This window comes from Sylvia atricapilla, chromosome Z (assembly GCF_009819655.1).
Source record: "Sylvia atricapilla isolate bSylAtr1 chromosome Z, bSylAtr1.pri, whole genome shotgun sequence".
Taxonomy (NCBI): Eukaryota; Metazoa; Chordata; class Aves; order Passeriformes; family Sylviidae; genus Sylvia; species Sylvia atricapilla.
This window is the reverse complement of record NC_089174.1, coordinates 84,601,249-84,627,221: the sequence shown is the minus strand read 5'-3', so window position 1 is coordinate 84,627,221 and position 25,973 is coordinate 84,601,249. Positions and strand designations below refer to the sequence as shown.

Sequence of the window (25,973 nt, the reverse complement as noted above, 5' to 3'; positions counted from 1 at the left end):
TGAGCCTGCTGTTACCAGGGCCCTGCCTGGCCTCTTTGGGCTCCCCAACTCTGCCCAGGAGCAGCACCAGGGCTGTCAGCCCCTGCCCCAGCAATGCTGCACAGGGCCAGTGTCCAGCTCCCCACAGCACTGCCGTGCCTGTCTGGGGGTCCTCCAAGGCCAGGCCTGCCCGTGCTCCCACATCTTGGCCTGGATTGCCCTGTCCCCATTCCCAGGAAGTGCCTGATGCCCCCGACTGCCCTGCTGTTCCCAGTCCCCTGAGCGTCCCCAGCCCCTGTGGTTATGTGATGGCCTTCCTTGCTGTTCCCAGAGGAAAACTATATGCTCAGGGGGAAGTGAAAACTCTATTCTAGATTTCTCTTTTGGGGCAGAGGCCTATGTTTTTATCTGGGAACAGACTCTTGGCTTTGGTGACAATGACTGTGACTCTGCTGTTTGCTTTGCCTACAAGTAAGCTGAATTTATTATCCATAGGACATATTGCTGGTGTTCCTGTAGAAGATATCATTAAGCTGATCTAGTATATTACTGCAAGGAGGGAGTAGAAAAGGTGAGAGATGGCCTTTAAGGTCCTTTCCAGCCTAAAGAATTCTGTGATCCTGTGCCTGAGTGTCTGAAGGACAGACTTTCTGTAGAGGGACATTTTTTTTCCTTTCTTATCTGAAGCTATTTGCAAAGCTTTGAGAGTTCATAAATAACCCTGCCCTTTTTCTTCTGACTGGTTGGCACTCCATGCTTTCACAGTACTGGAGCAGGGAACAGAGTGAGTCCTCTTGCAGCAGCTCCTCAAGCACCAGCCCTAAACAGGACGCTGCTGTTGTTGCAGAGAGCTCTGAGATTACAGATCAAGACAAGTAGCAAAAAGATACTCTTACTGTCATGACAACTACTTTGCAAATGTGAAGGCATGTTACTGTCTCAGCTCTTAAGTCCATCTTTCGTTTTCTGTAATACCTAACACATAGACATAAACATAATCTTCATGCAAATCTGTGTCCTCATCAACAAATGTTCAGTAGTCATTCCTATACAACTTGAATATTGTGCTGAATAGTAATTTGCATTTATTTAATCCTATGTTAGTTAACTTAATGTTAAGAATAATGTTAGATAAAGAGTGTTGAGATGGAATTTAAGATAAGAAGCATAAAGTGGCAGGACAATGAGGCTCTTAGAAAATCCATATGAGCAGAGGCTGCTTCCCTGATTGTTGCTCTCTCCCAAGAGAGAGCGGCAGCAATTTCAAGGTTAATAGCAGCAATTCACCCTAGGAATCATGGTGTCTCTGTGCACATCTTGTTATTTTCCTTATATGCCTTCGATATGTTGACAGTTTTTCACAGGATTAACAGCTTCAGTGCATCAATTTATATTACAGGAACTGTCCTCTGCCAGTAGCAAAACACAGCTGTTCTGACAGATGACTGACTGCGTGGACCTTGCAGGCTGTTACATAGAGCCAAGCTGTACAAAGCAGTCTTGCTGCAACAGGATTTTTGTGTTTGAGGAAGGAAGGTATTTCAGAAAACAGGTTTTCAGCCTAAGAGTTTTTAGATTCCTCTCTGATGGATTTTGTTAAGTATCTTCTAAGGATAGGTAATTCAGTTCCTCCATAATCAGTGGAGTAAACACATAATTCATGGACTGAACAAAACTTCTGAATTACTGCACTTGGATTGTATTCATGGTTTCAATAACGTGTGACTAGACAGAAAACCATAAGGCTGCTGGCAACAAACTTTAACCAAAGTTAAAGGGTTATTATGCCAGAGCAATGGCTACATGTTTGCTATCTCTTCCAAGTTTCTTGAGTCTGTTAGCTTATGTAATTGCCATCAGTATCTACTGAGTGGCAGGGGTCTTGGATATTACTTAGATCTGAGACTGTTAAATCATGTGGGGTACTCCAGAACTGTTCCTAGTCTTCATTGTTGGAGCAATTTCTCTCTTCCTAAATACAAACCTATGAAGGGATGTAGATTGGAGCATCCAAATGTCTTTACCACTGAAAGGTATAAAGAAATATAAAAAGGCACAGTCCCACTCTTCAGTTTGCTTGGTTGTTTTTTGGGGGTTTTTTTTTCCCTCCAGAAAAATCTTTTCAAACTCTTGGTTGTTGTCCTGACTGGAGGTCATGAACTTTCTGGAAATTCCCAGTTTTATGGAATGGGGAAGTTCTTTCTCTGCAGCTTAATATCTGCAGATGAGCATCTGCAGAGATAAGGAGGTGCTGTTGAACTTGACTCTCATAAAGGAGAACATTCTGGCTCGTGGCTGGGGTTTGCATATCTAGCCCAGTTCTGGGAAACACAGCAGAGGTGTGAAAACAGTATGTATCAGTGAGCAGGAGTAATGACTACAAATGTTTTCATGTTGCTACCATTTCTATTCAAGTACTTGTACATATTTTAACTTAACTTTACAAGTATGGGGGTTTTCATGCATGAATAGATCACATTTTAAACATCAGTTCTGGTTGTGAGACATTTGCCCAGCTTCCTTACCTTGTTTTCTGGTTTGCAGTTATACCAAATAATGTGCTCAATGTCTGTCTCTTTAGGGTCTGACCACCTTCGAGAGAAAGATGGACTGTGGGCTGTGCTGGTTTGGCTTTCAATCCTAGCAGCTCGAAAGCAGAGTGTGGAGGAGATTGTCAGGGATCACTGGGCAAAATTTGGCCGCCACTACTACTGCAGGTGAGAAAAATGAGGAAAAGGGACTGATGCAGCTGATAGGAGAATTCTGCTACAGGTATTGCTTGTTTAGATGTGCTCAGATGCATTCATTGTGCCTACAGATGAAAATCTGCCACAGATTATTACTGTTTTATAGATAGGTTTTTCCAGAGGAGTAAGTATCAGAGAAAGGAGCTACATGTATATGTCATTGCTAGCATGTGAGTAATTGAATTTTTAAATATTGAATGGCAGAAAGATTTGAATTACTTACTTGTGGAATATTCAGATGTCCTTGTTACGTGATGTTGAAAAAGAAACATAATCCCATCAAGATTTACTCCTGCATTTTTTTCTGTAAGTGCCTCCATGTGACAGGTTTCAGTGAGAACTTTGCCTGCTTTCAATTTAGGATAATTTCTCCAAAGATACAAACATGTACTTATTTTTATTGAGGTCTCGATCTGGTGAGTTCTAGCTGTCATTTTCATCTGGGCTTCTGCCTCTCTCTTAATCCAGACTTAATCCAGAGGAGTTTGCAATTTGTAAAATCTTTTGCACAAAGCTATTCCTCAAAATTTGTAGCAAAGTTTTCTCTATTTCACTTGGATGTTGAGCAGTGCATTGATTGTGTCATTAAGTTTTGAAAGCTAGCTGCATATTGGTGGTATTTTCTGTGATACTTTAGAAGTTACATTTTCTAGATGATTGCTGTTGATTTAGAGTCAGGTGGCCAGTGTAGAACTGTGGTAGCACATGTGTGATGATTAGATGGCACAGGACTTGCATGTGTTGCTGGTTTCATTTGCAATCAGTATTTCAGTGGTACACTTCTGATTTTTGAAGTAAGCAGCAAATTGCTAATTGTGAGTATATAGAGTTCTCTGAAAGCAGAACTGTCTTCTCAGCTGTGGGGACTTACTTTCTGGTTCTATTTTTTTTTTTTTTTTTTTTTTTTTATAATGTATGTGCAAGGTTTGATTACGAAGCACTGGAACCCAGAACAGCATATTTCATAATGAGAGACCTGGAAGCCTTGATCACTGACAAATCATTCAGCCATCAGCAGTTTGCTGTGGGTAACAATATCTACAGTGTGGAAAGAACAGACAGCTTTGAGTACATAGATCCTGTGGATGGCACTGTGACCAAAAGACAGGTATGGCTGTAGTGATGGATTAGCAAAGTTTTGCAGCTGTCATATTGTCTCCAACAGCATTGTTTCTAAAGTTCAGCTGGCAAGACTGTCCATTTATTTATGGGATGGTGTTTCCTTTGCTGTGACAGATACTGCATTTCCTACTTAAGATTAGCTAGTCTGGATAAGATAATCCACCTTTCGTTTTCTTTGCCGTACATAACTGGAGACAATAGTGTCACAGTGAACATAGGATGGGATGAAGTCCCTGTTGAGAGCAATGCATGTTTAGGGAGAAATTCTTTTTCAGACCACTGGAAAATATCCTATAGAAAGAAGGTCTTTCCTTTTTCTGTTTTCTATCTGAAATCTCCACTGGCTGTACATTACAAAAGAAACTGTTTTTTCTTGTTCTTTGTGATTTACATAACTGAAATGCAGTATCTAGTGTAGCCAGTGGCGTGCAGAAGACTTTAGAAGGTTGTAGCCTATGCAGGCATATTTGACTTCCCTAGCCCAAATTACTGGTTCCTTCTGCACTCTGTCTATCCTGAAATTCCTTGGTTATCAGGAACTGCACTTCAAACTGTGCCTTCAGTGTTTGGAAATTCATGATGTGCTCAAAAGTAACCATGTACTTTTACGAGGTGTAAATTAATATTCAAGTATCTTGAATATGAGTTGTGACTCCCATTAAAGTTTGTCCTGATTTTATGCTGTTTATGTTTTTATGGTCCTAGTTGCTCTGTTTTTTAAATTTTTTGACCTAAACAGACCCTAGGAAATTATATGACAAGCCACTAAAACCGTTGTCATGCCTTTCTGCTCAGAATCTTTGTCGTTTCTATTCATCATAGCATCCAGAAAATACAAGCAGCCTATCTGCCACTAAACCACTTTCTTTTTGTGTTATTACTACTGAAACAAGACATTAGTATATTGTCATATCCAAGCCTAGTGGAAAATTACAGGCAGGGCAGACTCATGACCTTTGTAGTTTTAAAAAGCAGCTTGTGAATTTTCATTGTACTTTTCTTTCCCTTAATTTTTTTCATCTAAAGCACTTACTCTGTATGGGAATATAATTGCTAGTCATATCACCATGTAACAAAAACAGAGAAACATGACTTGGCTTGTTTTCAGACAGACTCTGAAAAAAACAGAAAGCATGTCTTTTCATAGGGAGAAGCTCCTATTCATTCTGAGTACAGTTCAACCAGTTTGTCCTTTGGCAAGGACACATTCCTAGCTTTGTATGTCTGCAGACTCAGTGGGATTCTCCAAGCACACTAAACTGGAGAGGATATTGATCTATGCAAATGAAACAGCAGTTCACTGCTGCCATTTTCCTTGAATAGCTTGCTCACCCTCTAAATGCAGGTACCTCTTTCAGACTGTCATATTTTTCAGCTAAGTATTCAGGATATTCAGAAGCATGTTCCAAGTTTTGTTCCTGGGTATGCAGGGGAGAGAGATTTATATTCAGTGTAACTGCAATGTCTCATGGCTGAGAAGCTGGCTACATGGTAATTATTCAGTGTTAATAAACAACATCTTCAGAAAACAAACAAAGCAACGAGAAAATGGGTGGCAAACAATACACACAGACTGTTGCTTCTGATTAATTCTGTCTATAGAAACCATGAATATTGTTTATCACACTGCAATACTAACACTTAAAATCAAATGAAACATTCTGTTGTTCATGAAAACTGTTCAAATTTTTAAAGCTGTACTGTGTTTTTGCACACTGCAGTTCATAATAATGCTGCTAATAATCCTGAGGGTCCAGCAAGCCAGCAATGGGATCAGTGGCATTTTTGTATAAAATTTGGATTATATAGATGAGAGGTACAAGCTGTTCCTTATACTAAAGGACAAAAGGCTTCAGGGAGACCTTATGGTAACCTTTCAGTACTTCAAGAGGGCTTGTGACAAAGATGAGGATAATTCTTTTAGCAGAGCCTGTTGCAGTAGTGGTAATGGCTTTAAACTAAAAGAGTAAATTTAGACTAGATGTAAGGAAGAATTTTTTTTTTTTTACAATGGGAATAGTGAGACACTGGGAGAGGTTGAAGAGGTTGTCCGGAGAGATGGTGGATGCCTCATCCTTGGGATCATTGAAGGTCAAGTTGGATGGGGCTCGGGGCAACCAGATCTGATTGAAGATGTCCCTGCCCACTGCAGTGAACAGGATAACTTGATGACATCAGGACTGGATGACCTTTAGAAGTCCTTTCCAACACAAACCATTCTGTGATTCTGTGATTATCAGTCTCAGTGCTTTATATGGTGCTGAAGATGTTTTGGCATATATCTGGGGAAACAAAGGTTTTACTTAGGTTTTACATGTACTTTAGAATATTGACACCCTGCTTTTATAACATCAGTGTGATGTCAAGTTGCTGATAAAACTGGAAAAATAAAATGCATTTCTTCAAATTCTCTTCTTTCATTTTTTAACGGTTTACTGCCATTTAAAAAGAAGTAGCAAGGATCTCAGTTCATTCACTAGACCTTTGAAGGACAAAGGGGAAGAAAAAAGTTCAGTGGTTTATCAGAGGTTGCACTTAGTCTAAGGGTACCATTTATGTAAAGGGAACTAGAATAAAGAATAATACACATAAAGAATGTGTATTACTGCACAGCTGATAGAATTTTGCAACACTGCCACTGTTTATATGTGCAATTTAGTTCTCTAGCCTTAATGATCTTCCTGTATAGAAATTGTGGATAAAAGAATGTGGTCTGTAAAAAAACATGCAGCACAAAAGGGGAGAGAAGAAAAAAAAAAGTGACGATGGCAGCAAAGAGCAAGTTTTTAGTTAATTAATGAATTGATCCTTTTTATTATGCACACAGTTAATCTGCATTAAGTAATGTACTTGAAACTGATAAGCATCTTAAGTTTTCCAGATTGTACTACAAGCTTACTGAAGTTCTTACAGTCATGTATTGGTGCACGGTATTTGAGGGGTAGCAACTAGTCCTGTCTTTTGTATTCACTACTTACAACTGTTTTTTGGTCCAGGGATTCTGTAACTGTTTCTTAGGCCACTTTCCTTTATTTCTCAGGCCATTGATTTTGTGCTCTGCCATGCAGAACAAGAAAAAAGCAAGTAAAAGAAATAAAAACATCAGTAAGAGTATTTGCTATGTGGGAGTGGAAGGAAACATAATTTGTAGTCTTCAGATAAGAAGGAGTAATGAGTGAGTTGTCCAAAGTTGTGGGGAAAGAAGAATGGCATCCAAATGACTCTTCCCTTTACTTTTATTTTGGAGCAGTGGTTTGTAAAGCTACTGTCACCTTACATACATGCTGTTCCTTCTCCTTTCCTAGGGGCTGCGGATTGTTTTTTCAGATGCTTCCAGACTCATCTTCAGAATGAGTGCTTCTAGTCATGTGAGAGCTACTCTGAGGATCTATGCAGAGAGTTATGAAAAGGATCCTAGCCAGCACAATCAGGAACCACAGGTAATGCAACAGCACTGTAGTAAGTCAGTTAAGTAAAGCACTTGGTAATAGCAGTGGCTGCAGGTTTTCATCTTCAATCAGGAGCAACACTCAATGCTTTGACCCATGTACTGTGTTTGTAGGTGATCTCCCTAGTCTTGTAAATGTCACCTTTGGAGGAAAGACGAGCAGTTTTAGCATATATTGGTGTAATATCTAACACAACAGGAATGTCGAGGGCTGAGATGCCTCATGTTAAATGCTGGGCAATGACTTCAAGTCTGTTAAGAGAAGTCATTCTAGTTTGAATTTCTTTCAGAATTTTCAGAGTTGTGGTTTGATTTATGGAACAATTTTTTAAAAATAAGATAACCATTTTTCAAGCAGATTATCTGAGAGCTACTTAGTTAGGGCATCTCAAGGATTCCTCACAACCAGTGTACAGTTAGGAAATAGGGATACCAGAGTCTAAACAATGTAGGGATTCCTTGTAAAAGAAAGTCTAAGAATTATCTTATATCATAACCAGATTTTTTTCCTAAGAAGAGTGAAGGTTTAGAACAAGTTGCGGGATTGTCCAGCAGATGCATTATATAATTAATAAAATAAATCACACTTCACATTCTCAGGTTCTACTCAGTAAATGTTCATTATGCTGTAATATACAAGAGAGGACTAAGGATTTTTGTGGAAAAGAAATTAAGCATTTGGCTTGTAATAAATCAAACGTCTGTAGTTTTAAGTTCATGTAGTTGTGTGTCTGTGACTGGAATGCAAATGCAAGTCTACCAAAACATATATGCTGTCAAATTTGAACCCTAGGTAAGTGTTTGGTGTTTCATCAGATTCTGACCATGAACTTAGTGAGTTTCTTCTTATGCTATGAAACAGTCATGTATCAGTCATGAAAAGTGCCTCAGGTGTCACAGAAATGTTGCAGATCCCATGCCTGCAGATATGATCTGTTAAATTTATTTGCCTTTTTTTAAAGTAGCAGTTTGCACATGCAGTTCCTTCTTGGATAGAATATTTAAGATCTTAAAGCTCCAACAGGGTAAAGGATCATATTTTAGCAATTTTGTTGTTTTTCTGTGTATCTAGGCTTGCCCAGCTAGCAGGATCATTAAAATAGTTTGCTTGGGAAGGAGCACTGCTACAACCCTATTTGCACTTGCTAGGTTTACATAGTAAACTTCTAACTATACTAGGTTTACATAGTAGACTTCTGGTGTCTGGAGGGCTGCAGGGGTGGCTTCTGTGAGAAGTTGCTAGAAACTGCTTCTTTGTTAAAGAGAGGCAGTTCCAGCTGGCTCATAGATGGACCCACCACAGGCCAAAGCAGTAGCCCTCTGTGATACTGTCCGTAAGCAGAGTAATAAACCCACTGTGCCACAACAGCAGGGAGGGAAAAAGGGGATATTTGTGAGAAACAACTCTGGAGGCACCATGGGCAGTGCAGAATGGAGATGGGGTAGTAGGGTGCCCTGGTGGGCAGCTGACAACCAGCCAAGGTCAATGCATCACAGTTACATTAAATTTTGTTACAGCACAAAGTGTTGATCAGTTGTCACAGTGCTGACCATTTTAAATGTGGTTCTTCATACTATGCAGATAAGATGCAGATGAAATGAGAATAAGTCACAATAAGAGACACACTATGAATTGATTCTAGAGGTTTGAAGTAGACTTACAGTAACCTTGTGATATGTAGCCAAAATATGTAATCTGAACATGTTTCTTGACTGACAAACCCCAGCAAAAAATACTAGAAAACAATGGAGCATATACTGACAGGATTATCTGGCTAAATGTTTAAGTATTTCATTACAGATGAGTGTGAACATTTTGAAGTGGAATTGTTACTGCATTAACAGATAGTTTTATTTTCTATGAGAGAAGTAGTAGCACTCTGGCAAAATTTAGGCTTGTGTGCCTCCTAAGGTAGCCTACAGTGAATGTTCAGTATTTAGCATTCATTCTTTTAAATTAGTGGAAAACACAAATGTTCTCAGGGAATTTTCTACTTGTGAAGAGACTAGATTGAGGGAGCAGTGGTTGTCCTCAGAAATATGGGGAATGTGCTGCCTTGCTGTTACGTTTCTTTTGTGTGCTGCTTGCATTTGCTTGCGAGAGGTGCATGAAGTCTCACCAGCAACACAGACCATGTCCAGGGAATGGGTCTGCTGCAGAAGGCAGGAGGAGCCAGGCATCCAGACCTGCTGCACCCCAGGCAGTGCCCTCCTTGTCCAGGGGACAGTCCTACAGCAGGAAGGTGAGGACAGGGCAGCTCTCTGATAACAGGCTCCCTCAACAAGTGATGGACCAGATTCAGGATTCAGTGGGGGCAGCAGGAGATGGTACCAGAGACAAAGCTGGAGACAAGGTAACAGTGTGGACCTGATCAGGAGACAGGGTGAAAGTCAAAACTGGAGGCAAGATACAGCACGTATCTGAGCAGTCTTTTAGGAAAAAAGCTGCCTGTAGGATGGGCCTGAGGTCCATGCAGGCAGCAGAGCAGAGGTAAGGCTGGAAACAAGCACTCCTAGCTACAGCTTAGCTCAGGGAGGAGTCAACACCCCTGGGACAGGCTGTAATGGGCCTTGGGCAGGGTGCAGGGGAAGGTCCTCAGGGGATCCTAAGCAGCCAGTCGAGTTTATGTCTGCCCTTGAGGATTTCAGAATTTGGTCTTTTATTCAGCATACCAAAAGGGTCTGTTATTCCCAAGGGCAGAGAGAAGGCTGAAGGGATTTTTTTCTGTCCTGGCAATGGAGCCTGTCAGATTGCAGCACTTCTGGCTGTTTAATCAGGATATTCACTAGTGAGCAGATAATCCCAGGGGTAGAAACGTCATTGCCTTGAAACTTTCTACAGGGACTTTCCTGCATTTATATGGTGCAGACAGGCATTTTAATATCCCAACTGCCTCAGGAAATAAATGGTACTGTAAGAACCCTCCTCATCTCCTGCCATGTGCACAAAGTCTGGGCTATGTAGAAGTTTCATCTTAATTAATACAATAAATTCTTTATTTGGTTTCTCATTGCATAGTATTGCACAGTTCCCACTGCTTCTCTTTCCTTGCCCTGGCTGCATGCTTTGCTAACAACATGAGTGCCTTAGAAACAGCAAAGTCATAGATTGTATCCGACAGGCAGATGGTGGACTTCAAGGCAGTGCATAAATTTTAGGAGATCCTCATGTGTAAAAATAACTAAATATTTCTCAGGAGAACATTTGGTAGTCTTCAGTGAAGTGTGTAAAAGAGACTGAATAAAACCCTCCTTTTTCAGAAAACAGCATTGTTAGGAAGGGGTGCTGTAGTTTTCCTGATACTGTAATTTCTTTTTTTTTTTTTTTTTTTTTTGGTTTGCTTTAAAGTTCATACTGACATGCACACATCAAAAAGAGCTGTGACAGATTTGAAGTTTCAAGAACTTTGTTGTATATTTGTTGTCAGTAATAGGAACATGGCATATGCATAAGTGGTTTGTTATGGAAAAAACACTGACAATAAAGAAGTATGTTGAGTATGTATCTTACATGTTACCTTATGGTATTTAAGAAAATTATTACATTTTGGGTGATAAATGCATATTTTTCTGTAACTGATCTTTGTAATTGAGGAGACAACTATATGTGGTTTCTATATGATGGCACTCTTTCTGAAACAGCTGGTCAGGAAAAAAGCTCCCTTCCATACCTTTTATATCATAAACCAAGACAAGATTATTTGATGATTGCCTGCTTAAATAAATATTCAGTTGGTTCTGTTTACTGCACCACCTCTTTCTAGTGTCTTTTTAGATAATGCACTGCTTTTTGCCTTTGTCAAAACCTGAAAGGCAAAAATACCTTGATACGTTGTGGATTTTTTGTTTTTTTTTTTTTGTTTTTTTTTTTTTTTTTTTTTTTTTTTTTTTTTTGTTCCAAAAAAAAAGTCTCAGTCTTAACAGATAACTCAGTCATGTTGGAGGTCCAATTTTGTGGAATCAGTATGATGATTAGCTTGACTTTGCCTCATACCAGCATCCTTTTGCCCCCCCATCCATTTCCTTTCAGACAAAGCCTTTTCCAAAATTAATCAACCAGCTTTACCATAGTGTTCAGGTTTATTAGTTTGCTTCTGTAGTCTTTGATGATGTAACTTCTGATGTTGAATCTTTCACAAGTAAACAAACATCTGAACTACCTTTTCCAATGTGCATGTTGAGATGTACATATTATTCTGGGACACTAAATATGGCACTTCATGAGTTGAAGTGGACCTCCTTGACCTTTTGTTCCAATTTATATGTAAGCCAGTATGTGTTGCTTACTGTAAGTGTTAATGAACATAAGAGTCACTCAAATCAGATTTTAGTACCATCTTTCAATTAATTGGTAATACTTTCTACCAAGAATGAAGCATACACAACTTTCCCATCTACAACGGAAGAGTTCAGGGGAAGGTGGTAAAACATGCAAACAATTAGATGTTTGAGGTCATGGATAAGTATGAGTAGTCATGACTTCTGGCTGTTGAATGATCCATTTAAAGAAATTTGCAGGAGCAGCCTCATGGACACCTGTGAGAGAAGAGGTTGCTACTTCATTCTGTTCAGTTCTTCCTGTAAGCCAGTATCAACAGTGAAAACCACAATAAAGAAAAATTACCATCATACTCTTTCCAAAGTATATCAAAACAACTCAATGTTTTCAATTCAAGCAAGTCAAATTCAATTCAATGTACTATGCATTTGAATATTGTGTAACTTAGAGTGATGATGCAAAACAAGGTCTTGGAAACAATGCCCAACACTTTTCTAAAGTTGAAATGTTCTTTTCTAGAATTAAAGGCCACTCCATTGATGTGGCTTGTCACAGGTGATGCCCCTCATCACTGGGCATTCCTGAGAATAGTGCTTTCCAGATAGTTTTTACATGGAAGATTTATATTTAAAAATTATACTGTTCAAATAGGCATCCAGCTAGCATTTCAGAAAGCTCAGTTCATTATAACAAACAACAGGTTTCTCTCTGAAATCTTATATGCATTGGACCTTTATGCATTGACATGTCTCTTTTTCTAAGTGAACAGAGTTATGAGTTTTCCTAAATTTGATACAGTTGTAAAAAGTAGAGATCTGTTCAATGGGTGTGAAGTACTAAAATAAGACCTTGTTGACCTTTAATTTCATTTATAGCCTGACTTTATTAGGTGACCTCAATATTTGATATTTGTACATCCCCACACATGTCTTGTCCTTTGTTTAGCCACATGGATGTATTGCTGAACTTGGCTAAGATTCAAATAGGAAGTTTCATATACAAAGACAAAGAAAGAAGCTATCCACTACAGTTGTACTTGTAAATCCAGTGTATTCTTCAACAGCAATGTTGTGCTACTGTTTCAAGATAAGTGTTCTGGGAAGAATATCATTGATCAGAAGTCCCCATTATTCTGATAATTACTTAATTAGCTCTGTTTACAGTATGTTATAATTTATTATGTGAATTTTGTCAGCAATAAATAGGTGTTGTCATAGAATCAGAATCATAGAATGGTTTGGGTTGGAAGGGAACTTAAAGATCATCTAGTTCCAACCCCCTTGCCGTGGGTAGGAGCATCTCTCACTAGATCAGATTACTCAGAGCTCCATCCATACCTGATTTTGAAGATGGAGGATGGGGCATCTACAATTTCTTGAGACAATCTGTTCCAGTGCTTCACCAGCCTCACAGTAAAGAATTTCTTCCTGGTATCTAATCCAAGCTACTCTCTTTCAGTTTGAATCCATTCCCACTTGCCCTGTCACTACATTCCACTATAAAATGTTCCTCTCTTTCTTGTAGGCTCCATTGAGGTGCTGAAAGGCTGTATTTAGGTCCCCCCCAGGCCTTCTGTTTGCCAGGCTGAACAAATTTAGTTCTATCAGCCTTTCCCCACAGGGCAGATGTTCCATCCTTCTGTTCAGATTGGTGTCCCTCCTTTGGACTTGTCTGCAGTTCCATGTCCTTCCTGTGCTGGGCCCCAGAGCTGATGCAGCCCTGCAGGTGGGCTCTCAGCAGAGCAGAGCAGAGGGGCACAATCCCCTCCCTGGCCCTGCTGCCCACACTGCTCTGGATGCAGCCCAGGACACGTTTGGCTCCCTGGGTGTCAGTGCCCATGGCTGGGGCGTGTCCATCCCCCAGCACCTTCTGGGCAGGGCTGCTCTGATCTGTCCATACCCAGCCTTTGTTGATACTTGAGATTGCTCAAACCCAGGTGCAGCACCTTGCATTTGGTCTTAAAAACTCCATGAGATTCCCATGGGCCCACTTCTTCCAGCTTGTCCAGGTCCCTCTGGGTGGCATCCCATCCTTCAGGTGTGTCGAGTGCACCACTCAGGTCAGTGTCATCTGCAGATCTGCTAAGGGTGCACTTGATCCCTTTGTCTATGTCATTATTGAAGTGTTGATAACACTGGTCCCATCATGGACCCTGAGGGCCACCATTTGTCACTGAAGTCCTTTGGGACTCTGAGCCGTTGACCACAACCCTGTGGATATGACTGTCAAACCAATTGCTCATTGAATCCCACCCACTGAATCCATCTCTCTCCAGTCAAGAGAGAAGGATATTGTGGGGCACTGCACCAAAGGCTTTACAGTAAAATGACAGATAAATGACATCTGTAACCCTTCCCTTGCCCACTGCTGCAGTCACCCCATTGCAGAAAGCCACTGCTGCAGTTGTGTGGTCTGGCCTGAATCCCCTCTGTCCTACACATGCATGGCTTTAGGGGCATCTGTTCCATGATCTTCCCAGGCAGAGGTAAGGTTGATAGGTGAGTATTTCTCAGGATCCTCCTTTCTATCCTTCTTAAAGGTGGGTACAATGTTTTTCTCTTTTTCCAGTCACGTGGGACTTGCCCTGACTGTCATGACTTCAAATATCATAAAGAGTGACTGTGCAACTACATCAACCAATTCCCTCAGTTGTGTGGAGTCTATATTGGGTACTCTTTAAATAGGATGCATTGAATCACAAATGCTGCGATTACTTTTGCTGAAGACTAGTATACAATGTGCTAGCTAGATACAGAATCATAAGATTTGCAGCAGCCAAGCAGAGATTTTGGGGCAGGAATTGCTTCTTTGTTTTTTTATTGGAAAGGGCAAGCCAATTACAAGGGAAAGAGAAAAAAAGGTTAAAAATACATCTTGACCATCAAACACTGAATTTTTGAAACAGGTTTTGAACAGTGAGCAGCAGAGGGAAAGAAACCCCTGATTTTCAGGTGAATCTTGTTTGGTATATAAAAGAATTTCATTATATGTGATTATATATATATGTGTAATTATTAAAAATTATTGTTTATGGTGCAAGATGATCCAAGAGCAGGGAACTGAAATCAACAACCCAAAAGTCATGCATTCTATATCACTTAATTGGAACAAAATGAAAGGAACCTATATGGTTCATGGGTAAAATGAATCTATATGGTTCTGTCAAGGCACTGAAACAGCACTAAGTGTTGTGTAGTTTGCTATACAATTATTGCCTCTGTTTACTTTTGAGGAGTTGGAGTTTTTAACTCTGGTTAACTAACAGAACATGCAGTACACTCCATAAAAATTGCATAAAATCATTCTGGTTTCATCTGGCTAGAAGTAATTTTCTTCTTAATAGGTGGTACAGTCCCGTTTTGGATTTGGTATGAGAATAATGTTGATAACACACTGATGTTGTAGCTGTTGCTAAGTAGAAGTTAACCCATGTCAAGGACTTTCCAGTCTCCCGTGCTCTCTCAGTGAGGAGGTCCATAAGAATCTGGGAGAGGCCATAGCTGTGACAGGTGACTCGAACTATCCAAAGGGCTTTATCACAGAACATCATGTTTGGTGTATTAACTGTGGGGGAGTTAGCTGTGATGGCTGCTCAGGTCAGGCTGATCATCAGTCAGTGGGTGGTAGGCTGCTGTATTATGTTTGCATCACTTGTGGGAGTTTATTTGGATTTTGTTCCTCAATCTTTTTTCTTTTATTATTAATTTTGCTATTGTATCTTAGTTTATTTCAGTTATTAAGCTGTGCTTAGCCCACAGGTTTTACATTTTTCCAATTCTCTACCAATCTGCCAGGGGCAAGAGAGTGAATGAGCAGCTGTGGGGTACTTGTTGCTGGCTGGAGTTGAACCATAATAAAAATTTTGGTTTTGCTATTAAAATTCATATGATTTTCTTAGAGGACACATGAAATGTGGAGGCTTACATCTGTTTGAATACACTCTTAGATAATGCAGCATGTTTGTGCTATTCAGGTAACTCAGCTTCAGATTCTTCCCAGAGTCACACTGCAGAATGAAGAAATTTTAAATCAGCAGGGACTGCAAAGGAAATAAATAATGGGACACTAATTATAAAATATTCCATGCATCAAGGAAATTAGTTAATCAGACCAGATCTCCCCTCAAAGCTCTTTGGATATACTAGAAAAAAACCTAATCTTTTGCAAACATAGATGTCTTTATGCTTCACTTGGTTTCCATTTTCCTTCTGTTTATTTCACCCCTCGTGCCTGCCCTCCTCTATTGCCAGAGGCAAAACAACTGGCTTCTTGACCTTTATTGTAATTTTGTTTGAATTAACAGGCAGACAATGCACAAGAATAGAGAGGTCAGTTTACTTTTTTTCTGTGGAAGGTGCTCTTCTCAACTGAATCAACTGAGCACCACCACTGCTGTGGATATTACAGAGTCAGTTCAGTTTTTTTTACAATGAACCACACAGTTTAGATCTTTCAAAGCAGGTGGTTGTAGCATAAGCCTTTCCAAAGACATCTGGGTTTTTTTGGAATGGAGGACCAAAGCAGGCACACTGTGCTGAGCTGTGTGTTGAGCCCTTACTGCAGAAGCTCTACAGGATGTACAGGCACATGCTGAACTTTCAACATGTGAGCAGGTACATTTCAGCCCTCCCTAACTTTTTAATAAAGCAGATGCATCATGGGGCAAATCTTATCTGAGACCTTGATTAGAAGAGAGGAAGTTGTATGGAATGTTCTTGCAAGATCACAGAGAGAAAAATTGCTAATGAGCCAAGCAGGAATGATATGTGTCTGACAGCTCTGGTACAGATTATTCCCAAACAAAAAGCATTTAATCTGTATTTGCCTGATGTTAGATATCTGCTTGCTTGATTTATTTCCTCTTAATCATTCCTCCCAATTAGTTTTTTAGAGATAACTTCTATCTGTGATTGCTAAAGTAAGATTCTAATTAAGTCACTTCTGTTAATTTTCAATTCTTAAATTTTATCTAAGGGGTAACATGCCGTATGTCCTAAGCAGTTGCCAAGAGATAAATGAGCTCTTTAACATACTGAATAATTTCAATTTTCACTTAGAGTTGAAATGTCAGTAGTAAAGTTTTACAATTTCTCAAGTAGATAGAACCAAAGAAGAATACTTTTAAAAAAGATCTCCTTGAGATATAGAAGTCTTTCTAGAGGAGTATTAGCGATAAACTATTGTTGTCTGAGATTTATCTCTGGCAACTGAAATGTAAACTATTCATGGCAGAGGTAAAGGAATTTTTAAAAAGCATATGTAGTCTTAGTTTCTTGTTATTCTGTCCTGTTCTTGCCTTTCCAAATATGATCCACTTTTGCCTTTTTTTACATATTTCAGATGGAGAAAGTGTAAAAATTAAATTGAAGTGTGGAAAGACAATTTAAAAAGAACTTTCTCTGTTGAGAAAGCATGATTACAGCAAGCAGAATACTTAGTAGTAATTGGAATAATTTGGCAAGCTAAATTGTTTTTGTAATTGGATGTCACATAAACTCATTTGATTCTGTGTTTTGTTCCAGAATTGTGTAAAATGTTGCATGTGTGTTTTTCTTTTTTTTTGTTTGTTTTTGTTTTGTTTTGTTTTGTTTTGTTTTGTTTTAATTCAGAGTGCATTTATCACCTAAAAAACAGGGTCTAGTAAAGCAGGTCAGGAGAGTTGATTTTAATTTTTCTTGTGCTTTTAAATTAAATAAGGAAGAGGTTTCTTAGGGTGCTGGAGAACTTCAAATGCTTTAGTCTCATCCAGACCTTATAAATTGGCACATTTTAATATTTACTTTTGCAGCATTTGCTCACAGATGTGAATTTGTCCTCTACATATTAATCTTCTCTAAGTATGTTTGACTTTAATAGACTTGTGTTCTGCTTCAGTGATTATTCAGTAGATAGATATCTACAAATATGGAGCGTTCTTAACAATAACATGTCAGACTGCTCACACTTGTGCATAACTGAGCTTAATCATAAACTCACTTGACACCAATGGCATTTGTGGTGTTATTCCATGACTCTGCTTGCACAGTTAGTCTCCTCACTCTTTTGATTTAACTGTCTGACTGTTTGCATAGATAAAGCAAACATCTCATCCTGTCAGACCTGTCAAAAACTGTTTAGTGGCTGAAGCAGATTCAAACTATTGATTATATGGGCTTATAAAAAAAGATATCTGTAAATTTCAGCTCTCCAGTATTATCATTTGATTCTCAAGCCTAGTGTATGTGAAGCTGGAGTTAGTTTATTTGAAAGAGGCAGCTGTGGGAGTCTCTAGGGGTCAATGAATTAGTATAGTCTTCACACACAACTCAATTCTGGCATTTTATCTTTGTGAATAATTTAACCAACTTGAAAGAAGATCCAACTGCTTTTTTAAAAATTGTGTTTTACATGATTTTCATGTGGTACTATCATAGTTGTCATCTGTACTCACCCATCCAGGCCTGTAAATGGCTGTTTAATTTGGTGTGTAGCCTGAAACTTGAAGGTTCATGCTGTTCTGTTGGAATATATCCTATCAATACAAATGCATGTGGTATTAGTCAAAACACACTTCTGTGAGTTCCGTTAAAGTAGTTGTTACAGTACCTTCTGTCCCTAAGCTTCACATATTGAGTATGTTTGGAAGAAAATATCATCTATGTGGCTTCACATCATCAGAATAGAAACAAGTTTTTTCTTTTCTGTTATTTCTGGGTTGTTTTGTACTGCAGATTTCAAAGAGCTCCACATACCCTGTTGCGCAGAGATGTGATCAGTACAGTGTTTATTTACTGTTTTCTCTTTTGTGCATAGCTTAGGTATACTCATTGTAACACTTCACAAAACATGTGGTAAGCATGATACTTTGTTGTGTCAAGCGTAACAGTAATAGACACTACAGCTATGTCTGGTTTTGATATTATAATTTGTATTTCTATATTTTCATAATGGTGATTGTATTACTATTATTGTTGTATAATTGTACAGTTAAAAGAAGGATTTATAAATGCAAGATGTATTTTGATGTTTCTGCTTTATGTAACTCAATGTATTTCTTCATCTTTAGGCTGTGCTGAGTCCTCTAATAGCAATTGCACTGAAAATATCTCAGATTCATGAGAGGACAGGACGAAAGGGACCCACTGTCATCACTTGAAGCCACAGAAGATTGTTAAACCAGGGCCAAAAGAGGAACAGCAAGGAAGAGACAGAACCTTGTTAAAATTTGTTAGCCATTTGTGCCTTGTATGATTTTAAAAGTTAGGTGGGAAGAAAAATTCAATATAACATTAAGCATAATCATTTGCATTGATCTCCAAATGCAATAGTGTATTGACTTGTTTTACCTGCAGTAATAATAATTTCTGATAACAGTATAACCAAAGAAAGAGGCCTTAACGTTCAAATGTTGTCAGTAATGTAGCCAAAAATGACAACTGCTTGGTTTTGAATGCTACGGCAAAAGTTGGAGAAATTTCAGTTGGGGGAGAAAGGGGAGAGTTGCAAAGCAAAGTGAGTATGTTTTGGGATTCTTGTCACCTTCTGGTAGGTTTCGGAAGAGGTTTACAGAGCATGTCTGAGTCACGGGGCCATGTGCTAAGCTCTGCACAAGGGTGTATTTCCTCCCCTGGCTCCATGCCTCCTCTCAGGCCTCTCCTGTTGCTCACAAATGCACGCTGACAGCAGGGTTGTATACACACTTACACTTGCTCCCAAAGATGGGGTTATTCCATACTTTTTTACCCCTGCTTTTGAAACATATCAATGTGACTTGTGCCTTTAGATTTTCCTTATTTTTTGACTCTTTGGTTGTTTTCCTCCAAAAGGAGGCCTTTGTGCTGTAGAGCTGATTTTGTCCTTCCAGCAATATGTCGGGTATGGAATCTGTCTGTCTTCCACAATGCTCCTTGTGTCAGGAGATGATACTGGTGCTTACTGTGTTTGAAAGATAATCTCTGCAAGTTCAGCAATTCTTTAGGAAGGAGTTACAGAAGATTTTTTAAGTCTTTGGAATATTCATGCTCCACTAACCACGAAGTAAATGAGTGAGAGGGAATTAAACAAACCCTAATCAATTGAATAGAAATACTAGTCTGATTCACCCTCTGGACGCGGTTTCTGTTAGGTTCTTGGTTACAGTGGATCATGCAATAGAAATTTGGGAAGTGCAAGAGACATTCCCGGCATAGGTCTGAGAAGGCTGTTGGGGATATGGACATCAGCATTTTTCTGCTTGGGAAATGATACAGCAGTTCTAGCTACAATACTGTGCTCTGAAAAAGAACACAACACTTTATGCATGTGATTTGCTTGAAAGCTTTGCTTCCTTGGAAATGGTGTGGACACTTGTATCATTCGTCAAGGTGGCTTCGTGCAGCTTGCCTCTTTGCAGTGTATTTCAATTCATTGTGGTTGTCAAATTTTAGTACCATTTATATAATATTGCAACAGAGGAAATTGTTTAAGTTTCTTTCAACACTTCTGTCAAAAAATGGCTATGGCACTTAGCATACAATAAAGAGTAATGCTGTATATCTGTCTTAATACGTAATTGTGGACAAGACACCCTGCACTTTCAAGCATCCTAATAAAATTGCCTTTATTACAGTTACATTATTACTTAATTGACTCTAAAAAAATGAGGTACGAATGTTCTCACTTAATGTCCTACCTTACTATTAAGTGTTTCCATAAACCAAGAGATATTTTAAGACTTTAGTTCTTTTTATAAAGATTTTTCTTTTATATGACCATGACATTCTAACACTTTTTGGACATTTACTTTATATAATGTAAGAGCACTTAACTCCACAGAAACCTTTTTTACCTAATGTTTTATATTTATTAGGGACTAAACTTATCTAGGTGCAGGACAGTAAGCTCCTAACTAGCAGATCCCACATGGTCAGGCTCAGACACATTCTGGATTGTGGCAGTTCGAATTACTGGGTTGTGTGAAAGAATGTTCTCAAGGTCAGTCCACTAAAATATCTTAAATCTCTTATGCATTCTCTGACAATGAAATGATTTTTGATCACATAGTGAACTGTCTGTTTATACTATGGAGTATCCCATTTGCCAAGCTTTTCTGGAATGGGGAGAATGCAGTTTGAAAAGTAAAATGTACTGAAGCCAGGTGTCTTTCAGGGTGTAGTGGGAAGACTCAAGAACAGATGAAGACTGAAGAAACATACATGTACTTCTATCAGAAAGTTGTAACTAGAGCTGCAGTAGATGGCAGTCTGCTTTCACAAAGGCAATCATCATAAACAAAGGTCATGTTTTAAAATCTCTGTATTGACTTTGTCCTTACATCGAGAAACATTAGTTGTGCCTTTGTACTGAAATGGAGAAAAGGGCTGTTGGTCTTGGTTTTGAATAGCTGTCAAACAGCAGACTTGCAGAAGTAGCCTAACCACAAATCCACTCACCCTCCTTTTTTTTGTGATGGTAGTAATAGTACCAGTAGTACCAATAGTAATGATACTGGTAAAATGTAACTTATATTTTCCACCAGTTAATTGCTTTTCTTTGCAAAAAGATTAATAAAACTTTGTAAGGTTCAAGTACAGCTCTTTATAGCTGATGTGTGTGGAGAGGACTGTAGTCACAGTCTCATGGAGTGTGCTGCATTCCCTGAGGTCTTTTAATTATTAATGTGAGAGGTGAATGGAAAAAAGCAGGTTATGTGAACTTATAAAAAGATGCAGAGCTTCTAAAACCAGATAGTGCATTTGGCAGAGGGAAAACTATTATTAATACTGTTCATCTTATCACGTTGTCTAGGCACTGTGACAGAGACCCACACCCTTTTCTGCTGTTGTTTAATTAGCAGCCTCCTCAAGTTTGGAAATTGCAAGATTCCTGTATTATTCAGCTGTGATTGCACTAATTTACTTGGGTAATTCTGTTTCCTAAACCCTCCTATTATCTCTGCGTTTAGAGACAATTTGGAAGGCAATATACTACTCAGCTGAGCCACAGGATCACAGAATCCTTGAGGTTGGAAGGGGCCATCAGGACTAAAATCACCTAGTCTGTGTCCCATCTCACAGCAGAGTCAGGTAGGGGAGGCTGTCCAGGACCATGCGCAGTTGGTTTGGATTATCTCCAAGGAATGAGATGCCGGAACTTCTATGGGGAAACTGTGATTGACTGCTCCCATAGTAAAACAAACAAACAAACAAACAAACAAAAACAACCCCCAAAACCCAGCAGAAAAACCTTCTGGAGTGTTCAGATGGAATTTCAGGTAGTTCATTTTGTGTCCATTGCCTCTTGTCCTGTCACTGAGAAGAGCCTAGGTCCATAGGCTATTTTTTTTCAAGTATTTCTATAAATCAACAAGATACTTCAAAAGACTTCTCTTCTCCAGACTTAAACATTCCCAACTCTCTCAGTGTGTCATCATATGACAGTTTTTCCAGTCCCTTTTTTGTTGAGGCCCTTTGCTGGAGATGGAATGTCCATGTCTGTTTTGTGCTTGGGAAGCTCAGACCTGGACCCAGCACTCCAGATGTATCTTAACTCTACCAGTGCTGAGCCAGGGGAAATGATCCAGCTGCTTCCTCCAGCTGCTGCTGCTGTTTTTCCTGATGCAGCCCAGGATGTCAACTGCTGTCTTTGCTGCGCAGGTGAGTTGCTGATGAGTTGACAACTTTTTGTTAAGCCTGTGACCCCCAGATCCTTCTCTGTGTGGCTGTTTTCCAGCCCACTGGCTCCAGCATGTGTTGGTGTCTGCGTTTGTTCATCCACAAGGGCAGGACTTCCCTTTGTTGAACTTTAGTATTGTACAAGGTCATCAGGTTGGTTTAGCACACTTTACCTTTCATTAATCCTTCTTGATCCTAGTGACCTTTTTGTCCTTGGCTTTGGCAAGGGTTTCCATGATTGGCTCCTCCATCACCTCCCCAAGAACTAAAATGAGGCTGACCAGCCTGTAGCTCCCCAGATCTTCTTTCTCTTAAGGACAGGAGTGATACTTGCTCTCCTACCTCAGGGTCTACTCTTGGTCACCCACCAGGAATCTTTCAAAGGCATCAGGGGGTAGCTAGCAATAGCACGACTCAGCTTCTTCAGCTCTGTGCATGCCCTCCTAAGTCATTACATGGATGTGTGTATGTCTTGTTTTTTTCAAGTACTTGACCATATCCAAGGTAAGTCTTCCTTGCTCCATGTTTTTCCTTTAGTCTCAAAGGCCTACAATTCCTGGAGACTGCTTTTACCAGTAAAGATGAAGGCAAAGAAGGCATTGACCACCTCAGGCTTTTCTGTGTCCTTTTTCAACTGATGTAGCTATAGAAACTTTCCCCGTTACCCTTCACATTTCTCATCTGTCGTAGTTTTGGCCAGTACAGTGTTATTTTTGAATTTGCTGGGATGGGGGCATGGGAAGAGCAAGGAGGCTGGAGCTCTATGGATGTGTACAGGTGATTTATTCTATACCAGTCCTGTCATCCCTGTAGGGCCCAGCTTTGGGTAGAAGAAAATAGAGTAGAAGTGATGCCTTGGGAAAGCTGACCTGAAACAGAGACTGGACATATTGAAAGGTATTTATTGAAAGGCCTCCAGGATACACCTTGGGCAGGACAGGCACCCAAGGTGGACTAAAAATGGGCACAAAATTGCTGACTGGTCACAGGGTCTTACACTTTCCTATGTTGTGGTCCATTTAATATTGGGATTTAATTTTCCAATTACAGCTTCAGGTTGTGAGGTCCCATCCTTCTTGTTCCTCCCTTCAGCCCACCCTTGTTTGTGCTTTTGGGCCTGAAAGTTGTCCTTGGTCTTCATCAGGAAAAGGATTTGTTTTGTCTCCTTACTCTGTGAAGAGAACTCACCAACACTTAATATGAGGCTCAGAACTTCACCCCTAGGCAGCACAGAATCTGAAAAACATGAAAGCTAAAACTTTAGACATCAGAAGAACAGCCATTTTTGTTCCCTTTTTTCCAGTTGGAAGCAAAGTGCCAAACAGAGTGGTGCAGCTGGTGTGGTCTGGGCAGAGCAGTAAAGACTGGCTTGGGAGTTTGTCCATCCTTGTTTTTCATTGTCTCAGGTGGATGACAGAAAACCCCACAGTGGATGTGGTGGTGTCCACTGTTTTCTCCTATGTGTCTGGAAAAGCCATGTGGCCCCAAGGGGTGTGGTATCACCCTCCGTTTTTCTCCTTTGTCTCAGGAAAAAGCTGTATGTCACTGGCCATGGTTAACAAGTGGATGGTTGGACTTTCATAAGCATTTTTGGCTTCTAATCGCCCTCTTTTATACATTGTTATTACTAGTATTGTTTCTGTTACTGTTTTTTCCCTTGTCTTATTACTATTTTTCCAGTAAATTGTTGTCTCAACCCACAATTTCTGCTTTTTTGTCCCTTTCTCACTGGAGAGGATGGGGGAAAAGGAAGTGGCTGTTTGGAGCCTAATTTCCAGCTGGTCTTCAACCACAGTATCGCCTTATTCAACTCCAGGTGTGCTTTGGCTTTCCTCATCACATCCCTCTGTGATTGTACTGTGCTCTGCATTCCTCCTAATTCAGCTGTCCTTGCTTCCACTTATCATACATTTCCTGTTTATATCTGAGTTTTGTCAGGAGCCATCCACTCAAGTCTTTTGCTGCCTTTGTTTGAACTCCATATCAGGTTGTATTATTCCTGAGCTTAAAGGAGGTGATCTTTGAAAATTAAGCAGCTGTCCTGGACTCATCTTTTCTCCAGGGCCAAAATCCGTGTGACTCTTCCAAGCAGCTCCAGAGATGTTAAAGTCTGCTCTGCAAACTTCGGTTCTGCTCTTTGCTATTTTCCCTCCTCTCAAATTACTGAATTCACCATCACATGATGCCTGCAGCAAAAACCTTCACAGGCCCACACATTTAGTTTGGTGTTGTGGGTGCCAAGATTGGCTTCTCAGTCACCAGTGTCAGGAAGTTGTTTGTCAATGCACTGAATCTGTTCTGTTCTGTAGCTTTAGTTTGACCAGTTCGTATCCTTCAGCCCAATGAAAATTTATTTTAATGTAAAATTTCCAGCTGCTACTCTTGGCAAAGATAAATTCATGCTATTAAGTACGATCAAGAGCAAAGTGTTTAAAACCTTCTGCTGCCTTAAGATTGTTGATGTTTTTGAGCTTGCTGCCCATGCCATTTTGCATTAAGTTCATAATCAAATAGCTCATTAGCTGAAAGGAGAAACTTAAAACCAGATTGTATGAAAATATTATGTATTACCTTCAATGTTCTCACTATCTCAGTAATTTTTTGCATCAAATACTTCATTGCATACAGCAGATTGAAGATGCATTTACATTCAGTTTCACATTTCTGGATCCATTATGACTTCACAACACCTGCAAATGGCTGGTGCTAAAAAGGGGCACTGCAGGACGGTGGGCACTTGGGCAGGACAATTCCACTCTTGTGGAATTGGGAGAAAGGAAGAAACTTCCTGGTTGTTTATAAATATATGTGGAAATGCTCTGAATGCTTTTCCTATAGCAAACCACTCCAAGAGCAAACTTCAGGTACTCCTGCAATACTTGCTCTTAGTACGACCCAGGGCTGTAGCCCCAGCCATTTCCCACTCTTTTGGTCTGGCTTTAATATCACCTAGTGAAAAAGTTAGATTTCCACAGGAAAAAAAAAATTAAGCTAAACATGCACAGGACACAAAACAAGCATTTTGCTGTGAGATATCTCCTGGTTGATCAGTCTTATCTGCTGTGATTGATACCTGCACTAATACTTGTGGAATGCCAGCTGTCTTCAGAATCTGGGATTCTGGAGTAAAGAAGCAAGAGATTTTGGAGGATGGCTATGTTAATGCTAGGAGGTAAGGCTGTAACAAGGTCACTCAAGCAGATCCTCTCTTCAGCTGTTTTGGAAATAACGTGTTGTATTCCTCTGATTTTTATTGTTCCCTGTGCTGTGCTGCTTCTCAGTCACTTTGAAAAAAATTTATATCTTCTGTCTCTTTCAGGGACTCTTTTTTCTCTCTCTGGGTACTTTACTACATTTCTCATCCCCAACTTACCTTGCAAGGGGTTTTCTTCCTCTGTAGCTTGTCCACTCCATTCTATTCTTCTTTCTACTTAAAGCCACTAAAGAACTGTGTGTTCTTCCCATAAAGGATGAAATTCTTTGGAAGACAAAATTGATGCAGCTGTCAGTTCCCTGGCCTTAACCACAGTTTACCCCCATGGTTTGCATGTACAGCTGTAATTCTTAACTTGTAGTCTTACAGTATGTGAACATCTGGAAAGTGTGATAGCTTTTCTGACTCACTGGTCTGTAGCAAAACCAGGAACAGGTTGCCCAGAGAGGTGATGCATGCCTCATTCCTGGAAAAACTCAAGGTCAGGTTGGACAGTGCTCTGTACCTGCTTATTGCAAGGGCTTGGACTAAATGATCTTTTCCAATCCAAATC

The 25,973-nt window shown here is 39.7% G+C and overlaps 1 protein-coding gene across 1 annotated transcript in view; it reads left to right on the top strand.

The window, feature by feature from the left end:
• Nucleotides 1–20,165, top strand: part of PGM5 (phosphoglucomutase 5) — a 69,640-nt gene extending 49,475 nt beyond the window's left edge. The window contains exons 8-11 of the mRNA XM_066339926.1: nt 2,561–2,696; nt 3,651–3,834; nt 7,154–7,288; nt 18,621–20,165. Coding sequence (XP_066196023.1) covers nt 2,561–2,696; nt 3,651–3,834; nt 7,154–7,288; nt 18,621–18,710 — 545 coding nt within the window. The 3' untranslated portion in view covers nt 18,711–20,165. The remainder of the gene's footprint in view (nt 1–2,560; nt 2,697–3,650; nt 3,835–7,153; nt 7,289–18,620) is intronic.
• Nucleotides 20,166–25,973: the final 5,808 nt, after the last annotated feature.